The sequence below is a fragment of the Accipiter gentilis genome, chromosome 14, assembly GCF_929443795.1.
Source record: "Accipiter gentilis chromosome 14, bAccGen1.1, whole genome shotgun sequence".
NCBI classification, from domain to species: Eukaryota; Metazoa; Chordata; class Aves; order Accipitriformes; family Accipitridae; genus Astur; species Astur gentilis.
Window position 1 is genome coordinate 26,512,154 of NC_064893.1, and position 18,661 is coordinate 26,530,814.

Here is an 18,661-nt window from a genome sequence, read left to right on the forward strand (position 1 = left end):
CATCACAAAATCTTCTTCTCAAACAAGACTGACCAAGGTGGCAGATTCTTGGAGACTGATGACACATGACCATGATATATTGCATACTTCAGAGAGGCAGAGGACACCCATGCATAGTCTTTCAGTAGATGGGAAAACCCCTTGCAGCAAAGAAGGTTTTCTGGCATACTTTTAAGAACAGTTTTTCATTTTTGTTCCTGTTTCCCCTAAGAAGCTAGAAGAAAAATTTCCATTTGTGCATTCAAGAGAATCACCAAGGTGTTTCTGGCAGGAATTGAAAGTGTAATAGGAAGAGCCTGACAAAGATGAAATCAATGAACTTTGAACAGTGTTACATTAACCTAAACTGTTCTCTAGCGCAACGGGTTCAGATTCTTTACTCCACCTGGGGGAAACCCAAAAGTTATATCAAGTTTTGTGGCTAGTTTTGGGAAGAAACTGCAATTTGTATAGAAGAATAATTTGCAAACAGCCCAGCTCTATGAGCTTCATGATGCTTTGATGCATAAATGCTCTCATAGAAGTTCTCTCCTTATACCTATAAATTGCATCAACTGAGGTTGCTGGATTCACGGGTCCAAATTCTGCCTCTAGTTTCCTTAGACATAAATGGTAATAAATTCAACCTAAGTCAGCAGCTATTTTTGTTATGCACCACAGAGACAGAAGTGCTGTTGGGTTATTTATTTTTCTTTTTTTTAAAGGCACTCTGCCAAGCTTAGAAAACATTTCAAGATACACTTATTTGAAGATAAGCACCATCCTTTGTTCTTCCTATTACAGAACTACCTTTGTTTTCTTTTTCAAAATAATATTTTATCTTCGCAAGTTGTGTTTTATAAGAATATTTTACTAGACTCTTTATTTCACTATGTTTGGGAAGCATTCTTCCACCTCTTAAATTACAGTGTCCCTAATTCTGTTTTAGTAATAAGCTTACTTTAAAACAGTTGCGGTGGGAAGTTTGTGTCTGCTCATTGAGCCATCTTCTGGTTCTTAAAAACCCTCCTATTGTTTTGGGGAACTGTTACTACATCGTTTTCTTATCTAGGTTCGCGACCATACAAATGGTTGCTTTATGAGAATCTAACTTATTCTGTGACCTGGGTAACTTTGATAGGAGTTTTCCTTTTGCTTGCTGCATCTTTCCTCAAAACTGGAGGTAAACACCGTACCCTGCTTTGATCTTGTGCTAGAGTCTGAACTGGCACTCTCCACTGCATTTCATTAGACTCAAGGAACAGGTTTTCTGTTTTTCCTGGGTCATACCTTCTTTATGAAGCAGCTTTTCTTTTATCTTAACAATACATATGAAAGACGACCTTTTGCTCACGAAATTTCCACTTAAAAGCAGTCATGCTTGAGCTCTGTTCCTGCCGCTCACTCGCAGGCTCACGGGCGGGAAGCAGGGAGGATTAGAGAGACTTTAATCCACCTCCCTGCCCTCCTTTGCCAACGCAAAGACGACGGAGGTTGCTGCAGTTAAGGTAGCTCAGCTTTAGCCACCAACATGCTCTCGGACCTCCACCCTGAAGCCCCCTGTGACCTGCAGCTGCTGCCTGAAGGCGCCGCTCAGCAGATCTTGACCTATAACAGCTCAGACTATTAACCAATTAGTACTAACCACCATCAGCTTATGGGTAAACCACACTGGGCTGTCAACAGGCCAGGAGTGTGGTTCTGACTCACAAGTCCTATTGGTTTTATTTGCTGGGTTGAGGAGATAAAGGCCCCTCTCTGCTGTAGGGATGGCAGCTATACCAGTAGTCAGGTTGTGAAATGGCCCCCAAAAGCCCATCGCTTATTGCCCTCCTCACTCCCTCAGGCAGGGGCAATTCTCTTTCCAGTTCCTTCATCCATTTACCCAGCAAAAAAAGGCCAGAATCTCCTTCTCTCCTGCCTGATAGGTGGTATATTCCAGGATGGGAGCAGGTAAACTACTGCAGGAACTCAGTTAGTCCTGGGTAACTTTATCTCACACACTCCACCCAAATATTTACCTTTGCTTTCCTACAGCAGAGTACGGTTGCAGGCTCAGCAATAAAAGGTGTTATTCTGCTTCACTTAATATCTAACCAGTTTGCTGTCTGTATTATAGTGCATAAATACACCTCAGTAAAAAGGGCACGATTTTTCTGTGTTTGTATGACAACCGAATTGCAACAGCTTAAAATCCTAGTTTTTAAAAAGTATATCTGCTTTTAAAGATAATTCACAGAGCAGTCTAAATAGTCCCTCAATAACTTTCCTCCATCACTTACTGGCATGCTTTAGTCAGATATAAATGAAGCATCATGTTTCTCTGCCCTGATCAGAGATCTACAACGTCTTGAAACCAGGTTTCCAACACAAATATGTGAAGTTACTAACTGTAATTTTCTATTACTATTCCTTAGTATTAGCAAAAAACCCCCAAACAAAACACCACACTAGCATGACAAACATTTGAGTAACTGTTATGAAAATCCTTCTGCAGACTGATCAAGAAATGGGGCAAATACAGTCGAAGTGGTTTGTATCTGAGAACTTGAATAAGGATTTTTTTTCTTTTGCTTTTACATATTTATTCATCTGTAGTCAGAGCAGCAGCATTAACTGCAATGTGTTGACAGGCACTTCATTAGCTTTACTTTGAAGTGAAAGCTCATCGGAAGATAGATATTTAAGAGACTGCCTGGAAAGAGAGAAGCTAGATCTGGATCCTGGATCTATTGAGTGTTGTGGTTGCTATTTGTTAGTTCAAAAGAAAAACTACACATGACTCTGAATTACACACCTGTTTGGAACAGTTGCTAGCTTCAATTCTCTATCCTAGCAAAAGGGCAGTACATTAAGTGTGCCAGAAAGATAAAATCACTGCAGAAAAAAAAGACAGAATCTTCAAACCAAGCTGAGTTTGAGGCTAACCTGTAGTCTAAGGATTTTTTTTTTTTTTTTTATTTTTTACATCTATCCTCATTTTTTTTTTTTAGCTTCAAGCTGACTGGGTCACCAGGGTCTTTCATCAAAGGAAATATAATATTATTCTCTGTCAAGAAAATCCAGTAAAGCAACATCAGCCTTTTATAGGTAAGGATTCAATGCCGAAGCATGCAGGTTTTGTTTTGGGGGGGTGGGGTTGTTTGTTTTTTAAATTCTTAGGACCAAATTTAGTCCTCTGCTGCAGAAATTTACTCCAGAAAACCTGCAAAAACATTTGGTCTCAGCACAATTCCAGACCCAAGAAGATCTAAATAAGCAGAAATGGGCTCATTTTACAAAGTTCAGATTTCACACACTGTTGTAGTTCAGTGCATTTGCATAAATGATTTAACTAGCCCTTAAGATTTTCTGTAGGAACCAAAACCTGCTCAGAGTTGTAGGAAGTTCTCTACAGCACTTTCCATTCACTGACATAAGCAGCTAATGATGATGTAAAATAAGTTAAACCCAGCATTATGAACAAACAGAAGTAAAAGACAATTTTGGTAAAAGATTTATACCCCTGAGATGTTTGAGATCCCAGGACTTCACATGAAGATTGTTGTAAGGTTAAAGAAACACAGGGTATGTACCTAGACCTAGTTAAGTCTAGTTATAATATGAGATATGGGGACCTGGTGTTCACTGGAGGCAGAACCTACATTATGCGAGCAGTAAAATATAACTACATTAGTTTGGGTTAATCTTTCAAAACAAGGTTTTGAAGTCTTACCAAAACCTTATCAGATTTTTTTTTTTTACGCCAACCATCACCACCAGTTTCTCCTCCACAGAAGTGATTTCCACTGTTTTTTCTGTGAGAAAATGTTACTGTCTTACATGCTTTTTCCTTTTCAAACACAAAAGACCTTGTTACTTCATTATGAAATTACTGAACTTCAGATTTATTACTCAGTTTTACACTGAAACTGCATATGACCATCTGCTAGGTGGCCTTTTTTTTTTTTCTTATTTCATCTTCATGTTCAGCATACATCTTGCTTCCCATCTCTGTTTTCAAATAAGCCAGACTACTCAGAGAAAGTTTCTGTAGCAGTAATAACTATATAAAAAACCCCTCCCTCTGCCTCTTCTTCACAACTTTCCTCTCATTCTAAGTACCTAATTTGCTCAATTCCACAGGAAATTAAGTCCCAAGTAACAAGCTTGTTTCAAGCTTAGATTGTTTTCAAGCATCTTTACTCTGTAAATATCTAAACACCTTTTTTTCGGTGTAGGTAACATACCCAAACTCTACCTCTAGTATCACTGCCCAGTAGGGAAAATACAGCTAAAGCAGCTGCAGGGCTAGCTGCTCAGGCAGCATCTGTGTGTTTGGAAGCAGTTAATTTCTGGGATTTGAACTTGAACGGAAGCCCAGGAAAGCAGTTATTCAACATACAGTGATTCAGTAAAGTTTAATAGAGCTCTTCTCTTAAACAGAACGAGAAAAGAATAAACCTTCAGCTTATAAACCATAAGGACCGTGGAAACAGGAACCGTGTTTTCAAAGTTAGTCCTAATTTTAGTTAAAACCATTATTTAACAAAGGAAAAACGTGTCTTCCCAAGCAATCGACCTCAATCCCCAAACTTAGTGACTGATCCACTCTGGTATGCAACTTTTTCTATTCAGTAAGAATAGACCCACCAGATTCCAGGTTTTCAGACATTTAGAACTAAAGCAAACAGTTCTCAAAAACAATTTTTTTTTTTATAGCTACGTCTCTACTAATGATATAATTTCATAAAGAATGCTATAATCTCTGTGGGATCTTTAACAAATGTGTTGAATTGACAGACAATACCGTTCCTTCTTCCATAATATCACTTAAATACTACAGACAAGTTTAAAAGACTATGTTCTGTAAGATTCTTCTGCAGGAGTCTAACTGCCATTATTAGCCATATGCATACGTGACTGCCCAAAGCTCACGTATGCATTTGTACATGTGTGTATATCCTTCATGCTCCTTGTGCATTTAGCACATGGGATATGCTCAACTTTGCAGATTTGACTGCTTTACTGTAACTCTGTGCTTAGCAATAACTCTAGAAGCTGTGTGAAAATGGAGCTGTGGGATGGGCCAGCTCCGAAATCCAGGCATACCTTTTTCCAAAAGAGCTTGCTCAGTGGCATAGGAGTGGATGATGCTTTCTCCTTCGTCACCTCTTTGGGGGCTTCACTGGCCGCTGCCTGCTGTTGGGCTGCAGGCTCGGGGACTTTCGTATTCTGCTTAGTTGTCTGCGGCTCTTGAGAGGAAGGGACATTTTTGTCTGATTTTACAGAGGTAACAGGCTGCTGTTCAGTACTCTAGAAACAAACACGAACACATAAGGCTATCGGAGACTTGTGAAGGACGAGATACTCGCCGCACGTTCAGGCATCACCTGGTACAAGAGGTAGGTGCGCAGCGGACCACCGCTGCCCAGGACACGCAAGGTGCAGCTTACGAGTTGCACTCCTGTCCTTTCAACTGAAGTAATGTCTTGAATAGAGGAAGCAAATTACATAGCAACCCACCCTTCATAACAGAGATGATTAATTGATAAAGAAATTAAACCACTCTTTGAGACTGAAAATGATAGCAAGAATAATTACCCTTTGACCGCATTATTCATACAGATAACTTGAATCATCCTACTCACTTTGGTATTAGTTGTCTGTTGGGTCTCTTTTGCAGCCTGAAGGGAAACAAAACACAAAGACAAGTCTGTCTCTGGCAATGTCAGTGCTCACAGTTACACAGTTCAGGAATTGTCTGTGTCACAAATTATTTTATTTTTAGTGAATGTTTGTGAAAGTCCTGGCTCCTGCAACCATGGAAACTGATCTCTGGCAGAGGCGAGGCTGCCTGAAGGGACTGCCAGCTCTCATCCTTCTACCTGCAGCAGCGTTGCAGCCTTGTGTTCAATTGCTTTGTGCTCATGCTGCTGTGCTTGCAGTCCTCAACCTGTTCTTTAAAAATACGTGTATTTACATATGCATTCCCAGTTTCTTCAGGTAAGGCATTACACAGATATTAGCAGAGATTTTTCTGAGCTGGGTCTGCATGTGCACCTTCCAGTGCACACTTATAAGCCAGAGCTGGGTCTTTTCCACTGGGGCAGTTGCATACCAGTCAGGGACGTGCTAAAATCACCTCCAAAGCAGGAAGCTTTGCTTTCTGGGATACAAAACATAGGCAGATGACTGCCTGGAAATGAAGGGCACAGAACAGCAGTGGCTTTATAACTTAGAAACAGGAGTTGCAGCTCTACAAAGAGAAGCTCTGCAGGTGCTGGAGGTTGGTTTAGTCCATCCACTCACACTTTGGTGCATTAGGTGGGATCTACTCTTTTGTTAAAAAAAAAATAAAATAAAATCACTCACAGTAATGGGTCTCCTGGTTTCATCAAAACACACAAAGCCAAGGAGGGATCCGGTTTGTTAAACTCCTTCCTGGCCAGTGATATATACCAGTATCTATTGACCCTAACATCCAGCACAGCTTGCACTGAAGACTAGTATCTGAGCTGCACAAAAAGAGGAGCAGCAAGATACAAACTCAGGTGAATGTGAGCCCAGCACCCCTGGGTTTAGGCAGCCCACCACAAGCTTTGCAGATTTCTTGAAAGAATAAGTGAGAGGTATTTTGCAGGAGCCAAGAACTTCTTTTTGTGGTTAGCTCTAATGAACAAGATCCAGAGCAAGTGATAAGTAGTAGTGTAATGTCACAAGCTGGCTTCAGTACTAAAGCTGAAAATAAATGATTAACCCTTCTCTTCCAAGTAAAAATTCCATAAATCAGTACAGTTATACTGTAAAACTGGCATGCAATGCAAGGCAAATACACATGAATGGGAATAAAAGGACAGACAGGGACCCAACTGTTAAATGCCATCCAAACTCAGTCTTTGAGGTCAAATGGCTAAATCACATCGCATCAGACTATGTTATGGATTTATATTAGCATGCATGTTGCTATTTGAGAACAACATTCACAAGGTGCCTTAAAGTTAGTATTCATGTAAACACAGGACACCAAAACCCAATGTTTCTGTTAACCTAATAGTCAATCTATTGTTAACTAAGGTACAGAGAAGTAAATTTTGGAAGACTTGCAGAGAAAGAACTTTCAGAGGAGACAGTGAAGTGCTTAAAATTAAATATGAATACATATATTAAAATGATAATTTCAAATAAAGGAATTCATTACCTATTCATCTAGTTGACACATCATGCTAAGGCATTTCAAATGAAATGAGATAAACTGAACTTTTTTTTTTTTTTTACTAGAGGTGATGACTTCAGGGCTTGCCTGTCACATCAGTGCTCTGATTTGAATTTCCACTTTCAATCATCCTTATAAACTGTTGGCACCATTTTAATCCACCTCCTTTATTCTTAATATGTCATAAGTGATACCTCAGTTATTGCTTCTGTATTTTGTATGTGGAAAGCTGTTAAAAAGAAACTTAGAACCAAGAAAAAAACTGTTTAAAAAATAATGACATTTTATAAGACATTTTATTGCTGTACAAATTTAGTGCTGTTGTGTTTCTTCAAGATAACTGCTTACATTCCAGACCAAAGGTCTTTAAAATTCTATAAAATAGCCTAATCAAACCCAATCATCTCTCCCAACTCATCGCAAGATTTTGAATTGTTAGAGAAGAGGCTTAGCACCTTAAAAAAATGCTAGCTATGTTTTTTATCAGGAAGCCCTAATTCCTTATAAGTAATTCATATTTTAATTGTATTAAATATCAAAACTATTAGCTATCAAGGTAGTATATACTAGATGAGATCTTAACTTTAAGCTGTTGGCAAAAACTGTAAACTTAAAGTCATTGGGAAAATCATTATTCCTTCAGTAATATGCAGATGACAGTTTTATCTCAAAAATGAGATACTGGAAAGAATGTTTTTGTTTTAAAAATATCTTAAAGACCTCCCTTTGCCTTGTGCCCTTGATTATAAAGCCCCCTACTCACCAGAAATTCCATGTGGGTGTTTTGAGTGAGCATTAATATTTAATTACTTTCCTCCCCCAGTGGAAGGGTCTCTGATTCTGCATTCTTTGGGCTAAAAAGCTAAAATTCTCTGCTTCCCTGCCACAGAACATGATGGCAGATTATCTTCAGAGAATGCAGTAATGCCCAAATATGGACTTTGATATGAAAAGTTGTCTGATTTTTTTAAAGATAAAAGATAATCCCCTCCGAAACAACCATTTGCACAAAAAGCGTGCGTTTTGAACAACTTTAAAGTATCCTTGAAAACCAGACTCTTTCCCCTCCAAACTACACTTGGAATTCAATCAACAATTACTTCTTTTCTGCGTTCAGTAAAAGGTAACTATTTCTGAAGGAAATTCCATGTTCCAACCTTCTCTGCGCCATATCAGATGACCAACTTCACAAAACCACCAATTTTAACCACATGACAGTGCATATTAAGGCAATGTGGATCATAAAGCCTTAACTGTAGTTGACCTGAGCTCTTAAACACGTCCTACAACTGCAGGCGCTGTTCATATCTGCATAATTCATTGCTTGTCCGTACCTTTTATTTTATTTTAAGTGGCCAGGGATGTTTAGTCAGTGTTAGTAACTGGGAAGCACATAGCAGGGAAGGTTAGGGGCATTTTCAGAATCCTGAATTCACAGATGGTATAAAGAGAGAAACATTGCACATGAAAATTGTTTTCATAATGCATGGCACAGAAAGGCTCACACCAGTAGTTTTCAGAGCACTGCACAGCTGGCCAGATGCTGATTTCAGTTACCAATTAAATAAGTTCACTCTGTGACAGGAGCCATCTGTTACTGCTCAGGGTTCTGCTCTTTCTAGAGTTTCATACAGACCTTATGCCTAAAGAGTTTACTAAATGTACTGTGTCCTAGCTTGGGACTCTCTGCCTTCTTTTTCTTGGCTCCTTTAGTTTGGGATTCTGCCGCCGTCTTCGGAGCAGGTTGCCCACCATGGCCTTTTTCCGCTTTCGATCCCTTTTGTACAACAGCATTTGAAGTTCAGTACTTATTGCAAAGTTCTTATTTGGTTCATGAAAGACATTAAAACACTCATACATGTAGTATTAAAACCAAACATTTCCTTTTTGCCCTGGACAACAAACTGTTTTCTTCTGAGTGATCACTCAGTTCTCCTTAGTCTTTCTTTCACAGGAGTAGTGAAATAAATATGAAAGCTAGGGAAATCAAGTTGACTCAAAATTGAACCACAATTTGCCCACTAAAATCTTCATTAAATTGAGACCCAAATCCCACAAACACTGAGATTTCTGTATTTTAAATTCAAGTAACAAACTGAATTTGGGATTTATAATTTTAATAGGCAGATATACAAATCTTTGAAAATACTTTCTTTTTTATCGCAGTATTGTAGAGAATTTAAAATGTTTTGCATAATGCATTACTTAAGAAAAGGGCAGTATGAATATTAATGATATATGCTACATAAAATATTTCAAGTTTGCACTAATGTTCGTGAAACTAGTTAGAAATTAAAGTATCAGAAAAATAGTAATGATAGACTGATACTAAAAGTGTTGAATAAGTGCTGCTTCCTTTTCATTTCATTCTAAATATCTGCAGGATGCAGTTTTGGAAATCATTGCCCACTGGTGTTAGGGAATGGATCTCTAAAAAAACTAGGTGGCACATCAGAAAATCCACTACAAAGGTCTATAAAATAAAGAAATATTGATAGATGTCTATATAGGAAAAAAAGGCATTATCAGACTATTTTTCAAAAGTGGTAGCAGACTACCTGCATCTCAATGCAGACTAAATTACCCTGCACAAGGTAGAGGTGGGCCTGTTCAAATACATGACTTGTAGAAAAGTCTTGGAAAAAATTAAGTAACATTTGCTAAAGTGTTCCATTTAACTTCACAGCATTGGAAAAAATATTTTTAAATCATAACTCAAGCACCTTCTCAAAACTTCACTCTTCAGTCACTGTTGTCCTCGCCCTACCCCCAGTCTTCTACACAACCCTCTGGATTTATCAGTGCCGGAGAAAAGCTTAAGTTCTCACGTTATGAACAAGAGGGTTTGGTTGTTGGTTTTCCCCCCCCCCTTCCTTCCGCACTGTTTTCATCTTTTCAGTAATAAAAAAAGGAGGAGACACAAAACCAGAAGTATCTGAGGTTGCTTAACTGAGCTTCAACTTACAAACAAGTTAACACAAGAGTCTGTTCTGCAGTAACTGCACAGTACATATGCCTACAACACATGACTAATCACAAATAATATGGAGTAGCATTCTTCACTCTTAAGTGTCTCACAGTGTCAGGTTTTAAAGCAGTAAGATGCCTTTGATTACCTAGTACAAAGAAGGATGTAGTATTTTTTTTACTTACTACTTGCTAGTATCCTGGACTTCATTTTGATCTCCCTTTGGCAATTTATTTCTCAACTTAATTAAGAAACAGGCCAGTGAAGAAATACAAATTTTAAAAGTTATTTCAGTGACATGACTCAAGTGTTCACCCTTCAGGTAATTAACTTGTCCTTTTGCAAGCTTCATTCTCTTTTCTTTTACAGTTGAACAAGGCAAAAAATAAAAGCTTTCAACCAGTAAAAAGCTTCAAAAGGAGTTGATGAAAATTTGCAGGAACTATGGAAGCATGAAGAGACCCAAACTCCAAAGAAACAATCAGCCTACTGTATCTACAGCGTGAAGTATCAAGCACTGTGGCTGACCACAACTGACAGGGTGGGAGGAAAGGTCCAGAGTGCAGAATGTAACACATACCAGCATGTGAAGTTGAGATCTTGATCTCAAGAACGTTTCATTCGGTGCAGTTACATGCTTCCTATAAAGTGCTTTGTACTAGGAAGAGGCTGTGGCCAGTTGCATCAAAACTGGCTATTTTTCCCTGCAGTACTCTGTACCATTCTTAGTATTCCCAAACATTCAGTGATGCGGGAACAAGTCAGGATCTGCTACAGAAGGCTCCGATAAATAGGTGGTCTGGGGCAGATCAGATCTGAATGCCATGTCGGTTAGTATAAACTCGCAAAGGATCAATTAATCCAAGGAAATATGACTCAACTCGTATTGAACTCCTGTGTTTACACAGATGAAATGATAATTGTTAAGGGTGTGCCCAGGCTGCTGAAAGCATACCTGTCTTTAGCCAGCTGATTAGAGCCAGCGGCATCGCTGATGACAGCACATTGCTACAAAACCCACCGAGTTCAGCTTTGCTGATGCCACACACCTCTGCGTTTCAGCAGGAGGGAGCGTGCTGCCGCGCTTTGCAAAGCTGAAGCGGGCTGTGGCTGTCTTAGATTTACGAGAAAGCTCGTCTGTCCTCTTAGCCGTGGCAGAGCTCTGCTAAGAGACATTGGGAACGTACCAGCCCTCGTGTGATAAAACACAGCTCCTCCCTGCAAAGGGGGTGCGTGAGGAGCCAAAATGAAAGCACGACCAGGACTCAAAGGCACAGAGGTCCCAGCACCAGCCAAACCACGTGAAAGCCCCACAGCGCTCGCGAGAGGCTCAGACTGCACAGAGGGGAAAGCCTCACTCAAGAACACATCTTCACCACTTGGACAGAAGTTATTTCTCAGGGGAAAAGTGACCTTTATTTCATTATACACATCAGCTAAAAAATCTGCAGCTTTTCTATATGACAGTTAATAAATCAACCTTTTTAATATTTTTCCTTGAATATAGTGAAAATGTCATTCTTTGTATCAGGAAGATAGTGAGCATAAAGGAGTTCTTTGTAAAAAACAGCTCCCATTTAACCTCTATATAATGGAGTCCGCGTATCCTGCTAGTCATCTGGATTTGTTTACCCTCACAGGTGTGATAGCAAACCAAACCCAAACAGCATATTTGTTTCCAAATTACAGTACACCTGCACCTGTTATAGAAGCACATGGGTGCACTTGATAAAGTCAAGTATGCAAACGGGACTGAACAACTGGATTTTTCAGAAGTTGTTGAAAGACCTACAAGTCTCACTGAAACAGCGCAACTTGATAACTACTGTATCTGAATATCTTGGAAGACCTTAGCCCTGGTTGACAATTTCCAGAATTATTGAACTATAATTGGGGAGTGATGTGTATCCCCCATGTACTCACCAAGCTTTCTGGAAAGACTGACTTCATTTTAGAACCAGGCTATATAAAAAAATTGAATGCCACAAAAATGGTAGAAAATGGGATAGAAAACAAAAATGCTGATGCCTATAGTAATTTTGGCTACTTAATAGTTGCATGGAAAGACCATTTCTTTTTTAGGGTTTTATTCTTTATGTGTTAATTAAATTTTATCACAGGCATTGCAAGAAAACCTTTAGTTCTTATAGTCATAACAATGTGTAAAGATATTTAATGTGGGAGTTCCCAGTTATGCAGTCAGTAACATGCCTGTAAGCCACTGAAACACGAGAAGATAGAAGGCAGCTTAATACAAATTGTCTCACTTCTGCTTCTGTTGAAACTATTGCAAGTGTTGGTACTAACAGAAGAGGAAAAAAGGGGAAGAAGTAGCCTTTAAACACCTATATTTTTCAATTTCAGAAGATTATGTTTTCAACTTAAAATTTTTACAGTCCAGTTTTTCCACCATTTTTTTTACAAGTTTGTTAAATACATTGGATCAATCTGAAATTTTCAATACCTCTAATAGCAATTGAAAGCTCTAATAATGAAACTTTTCTGAACTCGCATATAAACGACCATCACTGCTCATGGACTCTAAAAACAAGTTTCTTCTTGCCAGTGGAGTCTAAGAACAAGCGGTTTGTAAAGAGGAAAGCAAGAGGCCACATCTGCCTGTTACATGGAGGAGCGTTTCTCTGGTTCTGTACCTGTCCAGACAATACAGATTTCAGGAACATCACACACACTGGCAGCCTGATGCATTGTATTAGAACAGCTTGAGTGTTCAATTCTCCACACTTAAACCCCCTGATCCTCATCTCTGCATGTAAAGGGAAGAATCCCGAGCGGTCAGGGAAGGACAGTTCTCCCTGCAAGTCCCAGTCCTGCTCAGACCAGCTCCATCATCTTCCTGAGGTTTCAGCTGCTGCATGCCAACAGCCCCTCAGCTGTGAGCACTCCACACAGGGGTGCTTCACCCAGAAAAGTCCCAGAGAGGAAACGCTGGGATCTCCTTCTGCTTTTTATTGATTTCAGTGGGAAGCTGACCCTTGCCCATCCTTCTGCACCCCAAGGGGGGACCCAGCAGGAGCTGGGGATGCACTGCAGGGCAGAGGGTGGGAGCAGGCTCCTGCCCACCCAGCCACAGAGCTGCCACAGGCAGGGGGTCCTCACATGTCTGTCGTCCCCCCCCCAGGACATGGCAGCTCCAGCAGGTGTGAAGAGAGATAAGGCAGACACACATAGACGCAACTGGAAATGAAAAGCCAGCAGCTTTGCACAGGCCTACGAGCCAACTGGGTTTTCTGTGGACTCAGGAGGATTTCACTGCAGGGACATGTAATTTTTAGATCAAGGACGAGTCAGAGTAACAACCAAAAGCGCTACCAGGTTATCAGCCTTGCAGAAAACGCTACAGTTCAGATCTTCATTGTAACATATGATAGGAAGAATTGCACTGTTTATGCTCACCTTCCTTTCAAATTTATTCAGGAGAAATATATTTTAAATTACTTCAAATGATAACATCAACAGGGGAAAAGGCAACACAGTGAAGAGGAAATAACTATGCCAAAAACATCTAGTGACCAGTGACAGAAGGAGGAATCTGCCTACCTTGTCTTCAGAATCACTTTTGGCTTCAGCTTTACTTGGGGACACCTTAAATGTATTTGAGAAAAACAAACAGTCACACCCAACTCAGTCTTTCAAAAGGTCTGAAAGATCATATGTTTGAAACTAGCTGTTTTTTCTAGCACAAAGGTGAAAGTAGTACAAATATTGGTTTCCCACCCATGTGGGAAAATTTTATATTACAAATGTTTCTTGAGAACATGTTAAAGTCAATGGCTAAAATGAAAAATACCTGGACCAAAGATATATTATTTAAGCTTATACATCTAATTGACCATAAAAGTGAACTTTTAGAGCTATTACAACATAAAGTTTCATCATACAAAAAATCCTTAAGACAGCTTAATACCTCCACGTCCACAAGTATCTATGCAGAAGAGGAAGTTTCCAGAGTAAGTCATCATCACTTGGTCATAACTGCACTGTACCTACACATCTATCACTCTCAGGTCATTCTCTAAGGCATCTGTTTGGCTTCATTACTTCTCAGTGCCCTTGACAGCAAACATGTTACATTTAACTCAACATGTCCACATGGGATTTTAATAAGCAACTTAAAGCATAGCCTAAAGATGAAAAGGAAAGGTAAAAGCTTACCAGTGTTTTAAGGAAACTCATGACGGAGTTATCTACTGCAGCAGCTGGTTGGGGGTTGTCTGGTTTTACCTCTGCTTTTTCAGGTTGCTCAGCAGTGAGACCACTGACACCTGCCAAGTCCTGCCGTAGGTCTTTTTGGTTGCAGTCATCTATCTCCTAAAAGAAAAAGGGTAGGGGGGTCGGGGGCAGAGTTTCCTCAGTCCCAGCTTGCTTAATTTCCAGTGGAATGCAAAAGTAACATTTGTGACTTGCATTATGTTGCTCCGAGAGTCACAACCCTAATTCCAACCATACTTCTCCAGCCTACGTATTCAGAACAATTGAGCATTTATACATCTCTCTCCCCTCTTTTCTAATATATTCAGCATTTGCTGTTGGTTGGAGGAACATTGTTCTCAGCTACCAAGTATAACAAACACAAGTAAAGTTGCACACGGCATCCCAAACAACACTGCTTTTCTCTTTTCAAGGCTGAACTTGTGAATAGGAACAAACGCTGAGATTTTGGCCTCTGATGGCTCAGTGTCTGATTGTACCATACAAAGATTGCTTCCGATATTCTGTATTCTGCAATTCCAGAAATAATTTTTATCTGGCAAACACAAACACGGTACAGATTAAAAGGAGGAAAAAAAAGCAACAACCCAAAGTGATTCTTCCGAGCCAGATGGAGCTGCCTCCTCTCTTCCTGGAATTACAGTTCCTAGAGCCCAAAAATAGATTTCCAGTGCTCAAACACTCACAAGTGTGTAATATTACAAGTTATTCAGTTTCTGTTTAGATACCTAAACAAAGGCCTGTTTTTTTAAAAAACTCTTCTTGGGCCAGCTTTGGAGAGCTTGGCACCCTTTTACACTGAATTTGCCTGCCATTCTGGCCCCTTTTGCTTTGAGCCTGCACAGGTAAAGCCAACAAATGTTGTGCAGGAGGGAGCAGCTTGAGACAAGTCCTCATGTCCCATTCAGCACTTCCTTTTGTAATATTTAAGAGTACTACATCTGGCTGGTAATGTCTGAGTCTGTTACCAATAATCCTCCTCTCTTCTGTCTACATTGTAAGTAGAGGGTTGGATCTGTCAATTTTTATTAAAGTAAATTGCGCCTAGCATGATTGTGGCCTCGACTTTGATAGGGGATTTGAGACATTATTGAACAGAAAATCGTAGCAGTGCCATAATTCTTCAGCAGAAGTTATCATCCCCAACTATTTAGACAGCAGTACACATCTGGTCACTTAGGAAACAGTGACTAGAGAAGCAGTTGTTAGGATACTAGATGCTCAGATTACTCCAGAGGAAAAATCAGGACAAGAAATAAAACTGATGAGCCTGTCCAGGTGTCTCCAGTAAACAGCATCTTTGAATCACTGCTCTCAAAGACTGCACGGAGGTCTAAGCAATACCAACCGTTTCTTCCTAAGCTGCCAGTTAGACATAGCTGTTCAATGCCATTTTTGCTCTGAAAAGTTAAAATAAAATTGTACTCCTGAGAACCTTTCCCTGTACTGGGCAATTAAAAAACCCACAATATTTGTATAGGACATACGTTTCTGTAGGTCACTAAAGGAAGAATTAGGCCAAAGATGCATAAACATTTTAAAACTTCAGAGGGCTAATTTGGCATCAGGAAGGTTGAGCATGGAGTGGCCAGTCTCCACGCAGCATTTAAAGAATTAAAATATGCAAGGTTTTACTTGCAAGAACAGACTTCTAATTCTCCACCCACTGTTTTCCAAGTTTACCCAGGAAGAAACACAGCACAGTAGTTCACAGAGTGCTTCAACAGGCTATTTAGAAATTTCTTACAAGGGTCTAACACACCACTTTGTCCAGCTGCCAGTTACAGGCCAGAGTGGCTCCAAGAACAATGTGTCCCATGCAGAACATGCGTGGCCACGCCAGCTTCGGCAGCCCTGCTTCCAGGGATGCCATCTAAAGAGCTCTCGTCATATGAAAAATGCTGGCTCTATTTCAGATATTAAATGGGCAACAAAGGCACAAGGCAAGAGACTAAAGAAGCAGGAGGCAGAAGGTATGTGGTAAACAAAACTAGCTTCGTAACTGAAGTACCTGATGCTATCAAACAAAAATAAGCAAACTAGTTTTTACATACACAAGCCCAAGCTCTGGTGTTGGGCTGCGCTCTGTTTAGGAGGAAGGGATCTTTGTGCCAAGGACTGTAGCAAACAGCTGCTACCAGCAGCAGATACCAGCTGGGACAACTGGAAAGGTGACAGGTACCACCACCAGCAGCACCGGCTGTTCCAGGTTATCTCCTTGCTAAAGCCACACTTTGCCTCGCAGAAGTGAAAGCTATTGCAGACTGTACAGAGCTTGAGGCATGACACTGTCCAAAAATCCCTGAACTCCAACTTGCAGAGCACAAACGGGCCCCGTAATGACCCGCTACTGCACGGGGAGCCCTACGCCAGGATTCCCAAGGCAAGGCTGCCATTAGCTACTGAGATAAAACTCAAATCTGGACTTTGAGAGATGCTGTGATCCATCTTGTGCTTTCGTGGGAATACTGCTGTAAGAAGGAGCACAGATCAGGCCATCAGCATATAAATCAGGGAGAGAATGTGGAGTCCTACAATATCCCATTTTCAGAGCAACAGTCAAATAACCACAGAAACCTCTGCAGCAGCTCACTGCGTAATGTGCTGCACAAAGCCCCAGAGGCAAATAATGAACGAAAACACTAGAAATAAGAGAAGAAAGTCAGCATTGGAAGTTAACAGATACTATGTAAATGTGCAATTCATTTCTTTGAGGAGCCAAATTTAGAGGTGATAAACACCTTAAATACTTACACTGTAGTTTCAGCTCAGTCATTAGAAAAACATATCAAAAGAATGTATTCCTGCCAGCACTTTTGTTTGTATGAATCATGGCTCAGTGAAACATTTCAGGCATATAATTTATCTTTTCTTTGGCTTACATAGTAAATGCTTCATGAATTCATGAATTCTGTCCTTGTTTTAATTATGCTGTGTTCTGAATGTAGTTTTGTAGACCACAAAAATAAAGAGTGGTTCACCAAACACAGAATGTTTGTGCAGCTCTTAAGCTACAACTGTGGAGCCTCTCTCTTACTTACCAGCAATGCTGTTTGTTTTGTGTTGGCACTCAATTCAGGGAAACTTTGCTTTGCTTTTAGCTTTTACAGATACTACAAGTCATAATCCAAAAAAAAAAGAAACTGTTGGCAGCAATATCTGGATTTTTAGTACGATTATTTGGTAACAGTTTGTAGTTACTACAGTAACAGCAATTAAATTAGACTTGGTCATTCTTGCATCCCACATGAGAACTAGCAACTTTAGAGGGAACAGAAGGCAACTGTGCTGCAAGGCAGAGCCACAGCCTTTGTTTTACAAACAGAGTTAAAGTAAGTTTGGCAACATACCAGCAGCATTTAGTTGATATATTTTTCCCAGAAAAGGTCCTTAACTCCACTCCACCCTGAATATATACTCCTTTTTGTATTTGAACAGTGAAAGACAAAAAATTATAGTCCAGAAATTCAAGGATAAGATTAAAATTTCACTCTCCCCTGTGATACAGTTCTGCCACTCGTTTACACTGAGCAACTTGAACCCCTGTTTTCCAAGTCCTCAAAGATTTGCACTGGTACAGCTTTAAGCACACATATGAAAGACATACAGGCACCTTTTTTAAACAGGAGACCTGTCCTCAAGCAGGACCCCAGGCACCACAAAGCTGTTGTGTGGGCTAGGATCCTGCAGCCACTTAGACACATACCAATCTACAGCTGGTGAGGGCCTGGGATTCCCAGGTTATTGCCATTAGCGAGGTTCAGGATGTGGATAGGTAAGAGCTGAAGACTGGAACAGAATTAAAGATTAATAAGCAAGCTAGGCATTATTGATATAAAAAAGCTTGATCTGAATGAGCAGTGCTTCTAGTACCCATTTGAACCGGCACGCTAAGATTTAGATCATCTTGTCCCATCCCCTGATGGTTGCTCATTACAAACACTTGCTTACTTGAGCTTTGCCAACATGACTATTTGTTACCAGCAAATGTTTAACTGACTTCTGGTTAAAGCTACTTCACATTGTTGTTATTTTATTAGAGTTTCACACTGTACTACTTCAACAGCACAAACTGCAATCTAGAGTGTGAAAGGTCAGAATCACAGCAAAATAGGAAATGATAAATTCTGCATTTGATTGTAAAAGTAACAATTCTTGCAAGCTGCAGGCAAAACTTACTCTTTGTGTGTATTAGTCAAGAATATCTGCAGGAATTTAGAGTGTTGAAAAGACTCAGTCTTATAAGCTACAAACAGAAGTGCCAGTATGGACTGAATAGATTATTC

The 18,661-nt window shown here is 40.0% G+C and overlaps 1 protein-coding gene across 1 annotated transcript in view; it reads right to left on the reverse strand.

Annotated features, from left to right (window-relative positions):
* The window catches only part of BCAS1 (brain enriched myelin associated protein 1), a 55,739-nt gene that overhangs the window by 19,529 nt on the left and 17,549 nt on the right, over nucleotides 1-18,661 (reverse strand). Inside the window, exons 5-9 of the mRNA XM_049816292.1 lie at nucleotides 14,319-14,474; nucleotides 13,704-13,748; nucleotides 8,811-8,951; nucleotides 5,610-5,645; nucleotides 5,071-5,274 (exon numbers count right to left, since the gene is read on the reverse strand). Of these exons, the coding sequence (XP_049672249.1) occupies nucleotides 5,071-5,274; nucleotides 5,610-5,645; nucleotides 8,811-8,951; nucleotides 13,704-13,748; nucleotides 14,319-14,474 (582 nt within the window). The remainder of the gene's footprint in view (nucleotides 1-5,070; nucleotides 5,275-5,609; nucleotides 5,646-8,810; nucleotides 8,952-13,703; nucleotides 13,749-14,318; nucleotides 14,475-18,661) is intronic.